This window comes from Schistocerca cancellata, chromosome 9, assembly GCF_023864275.1.
Source record: "Schistocerca cancellata isolate TAMUIC-IGC-003103 chromosome 9, iqSchCanc2.1, whole genome shotgun sequence".
Classification (NCBI taxonomy): domain Eukaryota; kingdom Metazoa; phylum Arthropoda; class Insecta; order Orthoptera; family Acrididae; genus Schistocerca; species Schistocerca cancellata.
Window position 1 is genome coordinate 396608073 of NC_064634.1, and position 14055 is coordinate 396622127.

At 44.1% G+C, this 14055-nt stretch overlaps 1 protein-coding gene across 1 annotated transcript in view; it reads left to right on the forward strand.

The window, feature by feature from the left end:
* LOC126101079 (CUE domain-containing protein 2) overlaps positions 1-14055 on the forward strand; it is a 109135-nt gene that overhangs the window by 68641 nt on the left and 26439 nt on the right. The window contains exon 7 of the mRNA XM_049911758.1: positions 11270-11450. Within this exon, the coding sequence (XP_049767715.1) occupies positions 11270-11416 (147 nt within the window). The 3' untranslated portion in view covers positions 11417-11450. The remainder of the gene's footprint in view (positions 1-11269; positions 11451-14055) is intronic.

The following is a 14055-nucleotide window of genomic DNA, read 5'->3' on the forward strand; positions in this document are numbered from 1 at the left end:
AATCTTCATAAAAAAGACGGCTGTAGTAGACTGAGTGCTGAAGAAGGAGTAGTGGCTCTTTGCCACACTACCAGCCTACAAGGGGTCGCCATATCAGTGCATGTACATCATAGGTTAACAATACTTTCCCTCTACCCGCTCCAGCACGAAGCCTAAATAGGAGGTTCTCACCAAACTACTTACGCAGCTACCCCATCCCTTCCTCCTGTATGGGTTTTGTAAAGTGCACAAGAGCCTCGTAATGTCATCATATAAACGTCTGTGAAACGGGGGTCAGACACACCAACACCCTGTCGTTCACTTCTGTTGATCTCTCAGCATACTTCACCTGCCAGATGAAAGAAAGCGACCACAGTGAATGCTCAGTAATGCAAACAGGACACTGTACAGCCACTTTGTTGTGTTTGAATACTGTGATACTGTTCAGGAATGGTGGATCATATTACCAGCACAAATCACCAATGCCACTGAAGCATTGCACTCCAAAGGCTTCAGGCCAGCTACAAAGGCAGCCTAAATCCTGATGAAGCAGTGAATATGAATGCCACTCTATGGAGTCCGGCGAGTATCTGTGCATATTTTCAGGTGTTGACAAACTGCATAGAAACTTGCAGTTTTTCATTAGCAACGGCAAAATGCCATCAGATTATTAGAGGAAGCAAGAAGAGATTGTGGCTGAGTATCGTAAATCATTTCACTATAAGTGCAGTTCTATAGGAGACCACCAGGAGGCTTTCCAGTAGAGGTGAGAGCTGCCCAGTGGCTATTGTAATGCAGAATGGAATTCTCAAAGAAAACTCGAGACATTGTCCAGGCGGTAGTGGAGCATTTTGTCAGAGTTACTACTACTGCAGGTCAGGATTCAGTTCTTCAACACTACAGAGGGGCAATTAGGACTTCACATCCACCAATACAACTACCCCTTCTCCATGTGGTAGCTGGATTTGGTTTTTTCTGCGGCATGTCAAACATCACTTGCACACGATATGTCCCATTACTTTATGTTGTGGCACATCACAGGATGAAGCAAAGTAATCTTGCTTGTACTTTTTAACTTCATTTCCTGACTTGTGGAGGGAGTTTATTACAATTCCACTATTAAAACCTGGAAAAGACTGTATATACCTGAGTAGCTATCATAGTGTTGTCCACATCAGATGTGTAAGAAAAGCCTTGCAGCAGGTAGTCAAATGCTATCTTCTCTGTAGCTTAGAATGAAACAGCTTCTTAGTTGCTTTCACTGTGGGTTCACTCGACCTTTGAGTATGTATACCTCCTACAAGTAGCTATGACAAGTGGCTATGCAGCAGGTTTTCTTACACAGGCATCATGTAATATTTGTACTTTTTGACATTGAGAGGATCTGGAATACCATTTGGCAGCATAACATCCTTCGACACCTTCTTCTTGAATTTCAAAAAATTAGTGACCCCCTATCTGATCACTTTTAACAGAAGAATGGGTCCCTCGGAGGTGGGTTTTAAATCCTTGTCATAGCCGTTAATAGCCCTACCCCCTCCTCCCCCCAGGGGGCCTCATTGTTCTTTCATGAATTCATGCATGGCACAAATGGGGCCCCGAGCCATTGCAGCCAACTTTTCCTTCCCTGGCAGCATTTCATTCACCCTGCCCTCCCTCCCTATCATCGCTCCTCCTCCATTGCCCCCTCCTACCCCTCTCTCAGTGTTCTGATTTATATCGACCTGGGCTATCCACATGATTTCTTGTATTGGTTGCAATTTTGTTCTTTTTGCCTGTTCTTTCACTCATTTTGGTGTTTAGGTCTCCGCTTGAGGTTTAACTTCCACTTCAAAATTTCTTGTTTTTAGTCTGAGCCATTTGGGGAAGAACTCGCTCCCTAGCATCTACAGTGTGAATACCTCTCCCCTCCTTCCTTTTCTTCTCCATTACCCACTGTAGCCCCCTTCCACCCTGCTAGGTCACCAGCACGTGTAGCCAGTCCGTGTGGTGGGGCTGTTATGTACCCATATGGCTGAGCTCCCTGACAACACAGGGGTCACACTACCGATACCTGAGTTGTTCGCTCCCCATGTATACCAAGGAGAGGTTGCTTATCTTCTAAGAGCATCAGAACTCGTGGCAACAGCCACTGTGCCAGACGCCCCATGCTGTGTTGCCGGTGGTGCCCATGGGGAGATCCCCTGGTCAGAGTGGAAGGTATCAGTGCAGATGCTTGGTGCATGAAGGGTATCAAGTGGCAAAAATCTGGCCATTCTCAAATGGCCGTCTCTTTGAATGGTGAAGGATCATTGAATCCTGCTCCATATGACCCAGAAACCTTCCCTTCCCTGGCCTCACCATTGGAGGAGGGCCAGGCTCGCCGTCTTGGGATGAAACACTTTCCCCACTACCTCATCTGTACCAGGACAGATGGAGACACATTGAGCACTACAAAGCCATTGTTTTTTGTGAAAAATATTGAGGACGAGTTTGGTGAAGTGAAATCTCTTAGTAAGATGTGGTCGGGCTCTCTGTGTATCAAAGTCTCCTCTGCTGACCAATCTGCAGCGCTTCATGCTTGTGATTGTCTTGGAAATATTCCAGTGTCTATTACTTCGCACAATTCTCTGAATATTGTCCAGGGAGTGATTTTTCGTAGGGACCTCATCCTCCAAACTGATGAGGAACTCCGGGCTAATTTGGAGTGGCATGGCTTTCATTTAATTCGACATGTGCAGAAGGGTCACAAAGACAATTGCACCAATTCTGGCACCTTCAGTCTGGCTTTTAAGGGGCAACCCTCCCAGAGAAGGTCAAGGTTGTGTTCTACAGATGTGACGTGGAGCCATACATCCCTCCACCTATGCTTGCTTTTTGGGCATATGTCTTCCTGCTGTATGGTGGACACTCTGTGTGGTAATTGTGGACACCCTCTCCATGAGGGAAGCTCCTGTGTTCCGCCACCTGTGTATGTCGGTTGTGCTGACTGCCACTCATCTCACTCACCAGATAGCCTGGCTTACAAGAGAGACCATAAGATCCAAGAATAACAAGTCCCTGGCTTGCCTGTCTTATGCTGAGGCTCTCCAAAAGTATGGGAGACTCCAACCAGCATCACTATCTTCAACTTTAGCCTCTGTTACTTCATTTCCTCCTCTTCACTCATCCTTACCACAGCTCCGTCCCTCCCTCCCCTCCCCTCCCCTCCCCCTCCCCCTCCCCTGCAGTTCCCACGACCTCCCATCAGAGAACCGCTCCCCCTCCCCAGCTGAAGAAGTGCCCCCCTTCTTCAACACCTGCCAGTGATCAGGCTCCCTCCCAGGACCTCTCTTCCCGGCATCTCTCAGGCTGGAAGACTCCTACCACCACTCGGCCACGAGATGCACCATCTGTGCACCCCAAGATAGCCCACTCTCTTTCAGTTCCCAATCTTACAGACACATGTACTTCCTCTGTGCCCTACCCTCCTCCACCTCTGACAGAGAAGAAGAAGAAGAAGAAGAAGAAGAGGAAGAAGAAGAAGAAGAAACCTAAATCCGAAAACGAAGTCCCCTCTCCAGTGCCTCTGGATGTGCCATCTCCCCCCTCGCAACCTGAGTCTGACATCTTATTTATGGATGTCGCCTCATCCTTGTCAGTGACAGCTACTGACCAAGTGATATGACCTTCACTTGGCTTCTTTATGTCTAACCTGGACTCTCGCCACTCAGTCATTCAGTGGAATTGCAATGGATACTGTCATCACCTACCGGAAATGCAATGTCTTGTCTCCTCCTATTCTGCATTCTGTCTTGTTCTTCAAGAAATACATTTCTGTAATGACCACTCTCCAGGATTTCGTGGTTATCAGGTGTTCTGTCGGAACTGTGCCGGCCCGGGGCAGCATCTGGTGGGGTCTGCACTTTGGTTCACTCCGATTTCGTTAGTGACTGGATCCCACGAAGTACCATCCTGGAAGCAATAGCGGTTCAAGTCCAAACGACTCTGGCAATCACCATGTGCAATGCCTACCTCCTTTCAGGTAGGCCTCTTCCTCACATTGCACTGTCTACCTTAATTCCGCAACTCCTGCCCCTGTTTCTCCTCCTTGGGGACTTCAGTGCCACTACCACTGTGAGGGAGTGTCACTTCAACAGTTAGGGGTCTCCTAATTCACCAACTTATCTCGGACCTCGATTTTTGTCTCCTCAACAATGGTTCCCCTACCCACTTCAGTGCTGCTTATGGCATGTTTTCTGCTATCGGTCTCACGATATCCTCCCCTGCGCTCGTGGCTTTCCTACATTGGTCATCCCATGAAAACCTTTGTGAGTGACCACTTTCCGGTGATTCTAGTATTGCCCTGCAGCCGCCAGGCAGACGGGCTGCCACATAGGGCATTTTGCAGGTCCAATTGGCCTTTATGTATATATGCTGTGCTCTTCGACACCTTCTGTGCAAGGTGACTGTGCCACTATTCTTCATGTTGCTGGCACTGCTGTCCCCCCTTTCCACAGGTCTCCCTCGTCGTCGACCCGTACCATGGTGGACAAAGGATGTTGCAGTCACTGAGCAGGACCACCGACAGGTGCTGTAGTGATTTAAGCAACACTCTTCACGGGCCAAACTCCTCATTTTTAAGCATCTCTGTGACAAGTGTGTTACCTTATTAAGAAGAGTAAAAAGTAATGCAAGTAGCCTTCTGGGCTGCGAGCAGCAGTCAACTGTCTAGGGTCGTAACCTCCAAGGTGCTCTGTACACTGATCCATTGGTCCTCACAGAACACCTCATGACACATTTTGCGATGGCATCGGCGTGCTCTTCCTATCCTACTACCTTTCTCTGGCAGAAACGCAGAGTTGAACAGACCCCCATCTGTTTCATCCTGCAACATGCTGAGCCCTATAATGAACCCTTCACTTAATGGGAATTCTTGCAGGCTCTTACCTCTTCATCCACAACCAGATGGTCCAACACTTGGACATTCCCCCAAAGCAACATCTCCTCAGCGTCTTCAGCCACATTTGGCTTATGGGTGCTTTTCTGTTACAATGGTGAGAAAGCCTGGGGAGTCTCTCGACAGCTACCACCCAATTAGCCTGACGAATTTACTTTTTAAACTGCTCAAGAGGATGGTCAGCTTCAGATTATGTTGGGTACTCAAGTCTCGGGGCCTTTTCTTACCATATCAGTGTGGCTTCCAAGCAGGACAATCCCCAACTGACCATTTATTCAGAAAGGAAACAGCCATCCGACAGGCTTTTACTCACCACCGGCACCTTGTCGTGGTCTTTTTTCACCTACATTACGACATGGCTCGGCGCCATCACATTTTAGTTACCCTCCATGACTGGGGCTTCCGTGGCCCACTTCTGATTTTTATCCACAAGTTTTTATCTCGCTGACTCTTCCAGGTTCGAGTTGGCACTTCACTCAGTGCCCCTCAAATTCAGGAGGGGTTCTGTGCTAAGTGTCACACTCTTTTTCATTGCCATCAATGGGCTTCTGACTTCTGTTGGACCTCTGGTTACCCCGTTGTTGTACATCAACGATTTTTGCATCTGGTGCAGCTCCCACTTGATAGCAACTGCTGACCACTGGCTCCATGGTGCCATCCAATGGGCCTCTGCATGGGCCACCTCCCATGGCTTCCAGTTTTCTCCCTCCAAAACATGGGTTATGCATTTTTGTCATTCACCCGTAGTACACCCCAGTCCAGAACTTTATTATGCGACCAACTCCTTGGTAGTAACAGAAATGCTTGCTTTTTAAAGCAATAGACAACATTTCTATTACTACCAAGGATTTTGTAGGTGCCCAAGTCATCTTGCATGGTCCATCGGTGTTTTGCGGTGGAGTTTCGTACTTCACTCTCGCTAACAAGGATACGAATGAACACGGTAACGGCTGGGTCACTGTTGCTCTTGTTCGTGGACCAAAAGTCGATAAAGTAAAAGGGCTATATAATTTCAATTCACGTGATGTCATCGCTTATCGGACATTTCAGATTTGTGAAGTGTACAACAGAGATAAGGGTTCATCATATTATGTGTCCCATTTCTTGGGCCTTATTTTTGATAGCAAGCTGACATGGTTGCCCCACATTTGCCACCTAAAGACTACATGTATACAGAAGCTTAACACTCTCTGCCTCCTGGCCCACACACCTTGATGTGCAGACTGTTCCGCTCTTCTCCATCTTTACTGTGCTCTGGTCTTGTCCAGACTAGATTATGGTTGTCAGGTTTATGACTCAGCAGCTCCTTCTACTCTGAAACTGCTTGACTGTGTTCACCATTGTGGGGTGCGTCTGGCTATTGGTGCCTTTCGCACTAGTTGCACTGATGGTCTCTTCACAGGAGCAGGGATTCCCCCTTTACACAGATGACAGAGCCAGCTCCTCGTTTCTTACATAGTTGCCATTCTGCCATTCGCCAATTCCCTGACCGTCCCGAGTACCCTGTACTCTTTGCCAGTGAGGGATTTCTCCCTCCTAACACCTGCTCACGAGTGGGTGGGTGGGATTGCCGATTGGCATGCATCTCATTTCCCTCTGTCAGGATATCTGTCTCCACTCACTGGAATGCACTCCCATGTCTTTCCTCCCATAACCCCCCTTGGATGGTGCCTAGACCATGGATTAGGACCGATCTATTGCAGGGTCCTAACATCTCTGTGACTTCTAGGGTTTTCTGGTATCTTGTTTGTGCCATCCTTGCAGAGTTCCAGGGTGCCGCCATCTTCTACACTGATGGTTCTAAGACAATCGATAAGGTGGAATACGCTTCCATGTCTCCTACTGGCTTAGAGCACCATTTATTGCCGGGGTCATGTAGTGTGTTCTGAGCAGGACTTCCAGCCATTCGCAGAACCCTCCTTTTTGTTTCTCAGGCCTCCCTCCACAGTGTTTTAATTAGTTCAGAGTGAATGAGCAGCCTGCAGGCTATTGACCAATGCTACTCTCTTCACCCTTTGGTCTCTGCTATCCATGGCCTTCTCTCTTCCCTTGGGCATGCTGCCTGTTCAGTTGTCTTTCTCTGGTTCCAATGTCATCTGGGCATCCCAGGGAATGAAATGGCTGACCATTTGGCTAGAGAAGTAGATAAGTATCTCCCATTGCCTTTCATGATTCCAGCTGCGAATATACGGATCCATATCAAATCTCTCTTTCCCCAAAAATGGAATGATATCTGGTGTGTTACTGCTCGTAGTAATAAACTCTGCACAATGAAGGAGTCTACTGCAGTTTGGCACTCTTCCTTCCACTCCTCTGAGGAGGAGTCCACCGTTTTATACCGTCTATGCATTGGTCATACCAGGCTCACCCATTGTTTCCTCGTGCGCCAACCCACTCCCACAATATGGTTGTGGAGCCAGACCAGACTGACGGATCCCAAATATCGGTGGAATGCCCCCTTCTTTCAGCCCTTTTGCTAAATGTAGTCTTCCCTATACCTTTAATATTAGCAGATGATTCATGGATGGTTAAACTGGTCCTCAGTTTCCTCTGTGAAAATGTCCCCCCCTCCCCCAGATATAAGGTTCTACTTTAGCCTTGGAGCAGGGGAAGGTTGGTTGTGGTTGGGACCTATTTTCCACTCTTCTCGATCTGTGACCCAAAGACAGTCCCTTTTTTCCAGTTTTTAGCTTTGGTCTCACCATTTATGCCTTTTACTGTGTGTGTTTAATTTTCATTATTTCATAATTTGACTCCCCTGACTGGATCCGTGCACTTTTAGCGGACCCTCTTTCTTCTATGACTAACTTCGGAATTGGAGGACAGATGTCATCATTGTTTGTTCCCATAACCCCTCTCAATCAATCACTCAATCAATCAATCAATCAATAGCTGTTGATAGTATAACTTCTAGTCACAGAAAGTCCTTTCCAGTGTTCTGTGTTTGTGGATGACTACTTGGTCCTTTGTTCAGCTTCTATCCTTGCACAACAACCTGTCAGTTGCGAGTGACTGTTAAAATGTTGGAGGAATGGGTGACGAAGAAAGTTTTCAATTTTTCAACAGACAAGGGAAATTCCCCTCACACCCACCTTAGTTTTAGTGGTAAGAGGGCCCAGTGGACAGCCTGACAAAAACTGAACACAGATCAAGCATGAAAACCGGAAGATGATGTACAGAACTGTGAAAAAAAGTGAAATAGAAACAGTGGACAGTCCAAGCTTAACAAGTGCAACATTGAGTGAAGAGCAAAAGCAAAGGTGTCATGTTTAAGTGGTCACGGTTTTGAACTGCAACGCAGGCAAGCCGGGTTCTAAACCCCATCGTGCCATTTATTTTTATTTATTTATGTATTTATTTTCACAACTTTATGAACTGTCTGACCAGTCATTGAAATGTTTGTTCTCTTTCTGTACTCTTTGCAGGCGTCACAGTATACATTGGTTATAGAATATATGTCACGTGGTAAGTATCATTACCGTTGCAAGTAAATGTGACAGCAGGCGAGATGCCACATAGATGTCTCACAGAAATGAAAACAACAATTAAACAGATGTGAACTATGTTATAACAAAGGAATTAAAGAGTCAAAACTTCCAAAATGGAACGCAACTTTAAAAATGTTGAAAACATGTGTGTTGACAGAGCACAGAGAAGCTGCATGATTGTGAAACTGTTGCATTCCTTTATTACAGGTTTATGTGACAAACTATTATGTTTTCATCATTTCCTTGGGAATGAACACATTCACATGAACACCTAAATCAGGCAAGGAGGCATATCTCACCCGCTCACCAGATGTACAAATTAGGTCCTATCATATGACATACATACTGTCACTAATGTCATTTATGATACAGCAGACATTCAGTTGACTTGTCATTTTGTCATCAAAGGTTTGTGATTGAAAAGCCTCTTCCTTTCAGCTGCTGATATAGTACTTGTGCAGAATCAACTTCCACTGTGGGTCCCTTCCCCACATCTTGCTGTTGCAAAATGTTACACCACGACACAAACACAGATTTGATTACAGTGAACAGGAACAAAAAGTAAAATAAATAAAGGTATGAGGAGCATTGAAAATGAATCATCCGCTTTACCGTCCGACACCGTAACCACTCAACCACGATGCAGTTGTTTCTGTTCTTTGCTCAATGTAGCACTTGTTAAACCCCCCCCCCCCCCACACACACACAATTCAGTATACCTTCTTCATTCTTCCCATTTTCATGCTTGATCTGTGTTCAGATTTTGACCAGCTGTCTGCTAGGCCCTCTTACTACTAAATTGGACAGTGGTGTGATGGGGAGTTTCCTTTGTGAAAAGACTCTGTTTGTCCTTTTTAACCATCCACCTTCTGTTTTTAAAATCCCTGCATTTAGTGTGAGAGACATTGTTTTTAATTTTAAATTGACTTTTAAGTTTTCTGGACCTCAGATTTATTTTTAAACGTAATTGGTTTTCAAATCTTATGGACCTGAAAGCACAATGCCTAAAAACAAAACATTTTAAAATGTTGTAGCCATAGCACATGGGAAGCAGACAGAATCTGTATGCATCAGTTTTACAAAGCATTCCTGCATTTTGACTTCATTGTTAGTGTATGGTATATGGGTCTGCAAGACTCTCCTATTTAAAAATGTGTGGCATACTGCACCATGAAGGATTATGCTGGCTACTGGGCCTTTAAAAATGGGCCCCAGTCTCTGCACTGAGACTGATGAGTCATAACTTAACAACAAGGGATGCCAGTCTTGTAAAATATGAGTGTTGATGCATAGTAAGGTTCCTGAAGTGGTAGATCCACAAGCCGAGGTGTCTGACAAAATCTAGCAACACTGCCATGCATGGTGGCTCCCTACGGTTGATCCCAACCTTCCCTGCTTCTTTTCACCATTCACTGTTTGCATAGCAGCCACCCATGATGGAAGTCCCAATCGCCACTACTGCCAAACGTGAAATTCATTCAGTTATCTGGTTCTTAAACACAAAAGGGGTTCCACATATCGACATCCATTGTTAGTTGTGTGAACTTTATGGCAAAAGTATTGGGCCATTCAACCTGACCGTCAATCACAAATGGGGCTGTCAACAAGTTCGAGAGGCTACTGCTTGGGATCAAAGGCTTACCAACCATGAACTGGCTCTTTGGGTTCTTGAGATTTGTACTAGCTCAATGTGAGAATTTTGGCCAAGAAATTGGCGAGCCACAAGGTGTGCACACAGTGGGTCTCACGAAGACCACAATTAGTAGAATGTCAACTGTGCCCACCAATTTCTTCAACAGTGTGAAGACAACAGGGAGTAATTGTTGAAATCAATAGCTACGGCCATCGAACTTGTGTGCCTTCTCCTCTTAAGTTTGTGCAAGATACTAAGAAACTTGAAACATTAGTTTTCCACATGTGTTGCCACTGTCCTCACATATGGCTTCAGAAAGGTGACAAATAGATTGTGCTGTGTCTGTTATAAATGATTTTTGATTGGTACAAGTATCAGGGACCCTGTGACTCAATAGTATAACTTTATGTTGAAGAGTGTGTAGTTTTCAGGATACAACTCTCACAGAAATTGGTTCTGGTGTAGCAGTGAAAAGAGACAGTTTCCTGTATACTGTCTTAATGTACACTATTTTTGATGTTATTCTCTCATCTCTCCTCAAAAAGCACCAGATTTTAAAAAATTCACATTTTACTAAATCCTACTAGAATTTTGTGTGTGATGTGTATATTTACCCCTTTGTTTACTGTAATGCACAATTTCATTTTTCTACATCTCACTCTTTTCTGTCTAACCATGATACGTCTCCTTGGGGAACCTATAAAGAAATCAGTAACACCAAATCTAATGAACAATCCATTTAATTTTTTATAAGACTTCATAGTCACCATTGACTGTAACAGCTTTTTTTTTCAGCCTTATGCTAATTACCAAGTGGTGTACAGTAAAAGACTGTACTTTACATGACAATGAGTTAGTTTTCATGTAAAGAGTGTACAAGAATAGTGATCTATGTCAAAGTTGTTAACTTTGGTAACCATATAGATTATCTATGCTATTTCTACAACGTATGTATGTTGACATGTTCTTGTAGTTACAAGACTCAATATACAAATACAACGATGACATGTGTACATGTCAGATGACTTTTGGATTTGAAGTATGCTAAAGCACAGTCTTCTTCTGTATACCACTTGATAATGACCCAAATGCCAAAATTGCAATATTGCAAATAAATAATTTTTTACAGTCAGTGATGACTATGACGTCTTTTCAAAAATTTTGCTTGACTGTCTACATGAGATGTTAATCAATTTGTGTAATGTTTCTGTTCAAAGTTTTAATGGAGTTGGTATTTCTCATTGATCACAGGAGCCTAAGAAGCTGGTGAGGTATCGTGACAACAAGATTGTCAGTCTTAAAGGAGAACGTTTCACTGAAGTTAAAAAAGATGATGAAGAAGATGTGAAAAAAACATATGTGAGCATCAAGCCAGCAAGGCAGTATCGTTTCCACTGATATTCCTCCTAGAGCTTATTTGCTCCACAGAAAGGTATGATTCATGTTTAAGTTGTGGGTGGTAAATATCCAACTGAAGATAAGTGAATGTAAAATAGTTTACTGTGGAAAGTTAAAAATTTCCTCAATAGAATAATCTTACTGTTTTTTCAGTTCACCATACAGCTTAGGAAGAACATTGCATTCCAGACATTCTCTCTCTCTCTCTCTCTCTCTCTCTCTCTCTCTCTCTCTCTCTTCCCTCCCTCCCTCCCTCCCTCCCTCTCTCTTTCTTCACACTGACTTTGTAATCAATTGCAAACTGTTATGTGATACTTCCAGTACACATTATTCATTTATATGTCCTTCTGGTTGTTACACATACTCTGCTTTGACATTTTTAGGGCTGTAATTCGTAGTAGTTCTGCATAATAGTATTAAAATAGTCCAGACATAAATCAAGAATATTTTTATTGATTGCTACTTGATTTTGAAAAACTGAATACCATTGTTCTCAGGACTGCCCCAAATTTTTCAATTTAAATGTTACTCTTAACTGACTGTAATAATTAAAACTTATCATTGTCTGTGGGATTGATAAGTATTTGATACGAAAAAGAAATTGATTGTTAGTCATTTGAATTAATACAAATCTGAAACATATGTAGTTTTCTTGATTTTGCATTGTGGTTGCTGTCCCTGCCAGTTGACACTGCACTGGAGGCAGATGAGCTGGCATGGTTATTGCAGTGGAATTGTGTGGACAAGTGCCATAGTGGGTGCATGCAACATGTGGTGTGGGCAGACCCTCCGGTGGAAGTGTTTACCTGCAGGTGACAGTAAACCAGATGGGGCAGTTCTAACACAGAGTTAATAACCGTGGATCTCGCCTTGTGCCTCAGGCCAGTTGCCACTTCCGTGTGCTAAGTCATCGGCCATCCGTACCAGCCATGTGTTGTGTTTATCCTTGTGCATACATTTATATGATTACAGACTTCCTATTTCCCCATAGATTGACTCAGATGGCAAATATTCATTTCCTCTTGGGGGGTGCTGTTTCCTTGCTTGTTGTCGAGTAACTCTCGGCCTGTTTAGTACCATTGCTGACAGTATTGCTGAGTGGCATTCGCAGACTTGTACAAGTGCTGAAGTGGCAACGAAGGACATTTTTACACATGTAATGCTTCTACTTTTTTCTTCCTCTTTCATAATATTAACTGTGTGCCACTATGGGCATGGAATTTATACAATACTGGCAGATACAGTTGTACCTACAGAAGGAACAGCAGCAGTAGCATGAGCAGATGCAGGCACTGCTAAACCAGAATGCAGGTGGTGGGCCAGGCAGCTGATGTGCAGTTTGCTTGCTCATGTCGAACACTGTTTGCCAGTTTCAACAAGTCTATGGACAAATGGGAAAATTAGCTCCACTGGTTCTTGCTGCACTGCTAGGTGGGGCATATCATCAATCCAGTCAACAAAACTGCCATATTATTGTGCCACAGCGTGGTGTTGTATGATGATGTGCAAAATTTGAAGCCCTCCACTGATCCCAAGAAACTCCTCTTTGACAAATTTTATTGGTTGCTTTCGGACATCAGACCTGTGTGTTGGTGTCTTGGTTGCAGTTTAACCCGCACTACAATGGTCTCGAACAGTCATATGTGGCCTGGATCACCAATTTGCAGAGAGTCTGTATGCAAGTGTCACTTAAAAGTGCCCCAAATATGTTGCCTTATTTGCAGACTCGCTATTTCAACTTTGTCCAGATTGCGGAACCATATAAGCTTACAGCAGTGGCAAGGGATGACCTATCCAACAATTGGCTGGTGGCACAATTAGGTAAACATGGTAAACAGCCCCATTTGCCCCAGGTGGCCTTCCCTGTAGCCAGGTTACCATGTATTGATGCTGTTGATGATTCTGGTTCAAAGTTATCATAGTGCTGTCTGTAAGCAGTGTCGAGTTTGGTGGGTTTGCATCCATTGACTTGTCATAATTCTCTCCCAAAGTGTAAGATCCGTGATGTTGCTTGCCTTGTGCTCATTGAGTGAACCAGCAGTCCTGCTCCGATTATCTTTTGGTACATGTTTTGCATGATTGCCCGCATGTGGAGGCCATGTGTGAGGTACGCCATCTGATGGGCCATTGAACATTGGTTTGTGACAGTTGCTGAGCCATCAGTCATCAGATGCCCCTGTGTTTTCACTGTCTACAACATCCCACACAGGTCTCTCTGTGTATTTTGCTGATGTTGGTAGTGAATAGGCACATGATTGAATTTCAGATAGACGCTAGAGTGATACTCAGCCTCATTAACTTAGATACGCACAGGCTCTTGGGCTGTCTGGTGTTCAGCAGCCATTATATCAGGATGTGTTGTATAGTAAATCATGTAAGAATGTGCAATGGTAACTTAAATTATAATGGTCAATTGATTGTTGCCTCCTTTGGTGGTCGGTTCAGTGCCTGAATCTCCAGAAAAATATTTTTGAGGTAGAAGCATTTTCTGTTTTTTGCTTCCAGATAGTTGACATAGTCCATTTGTCTCAATCGGTTCCTTTTCTGGATTTGGGCTCCTTACTACAGTCAAAGAAATTTGTTAACATAGAGTATAGATTTAAGTGTCAGGAAGTCGTTTCTGAAAGTATTTGTATGGA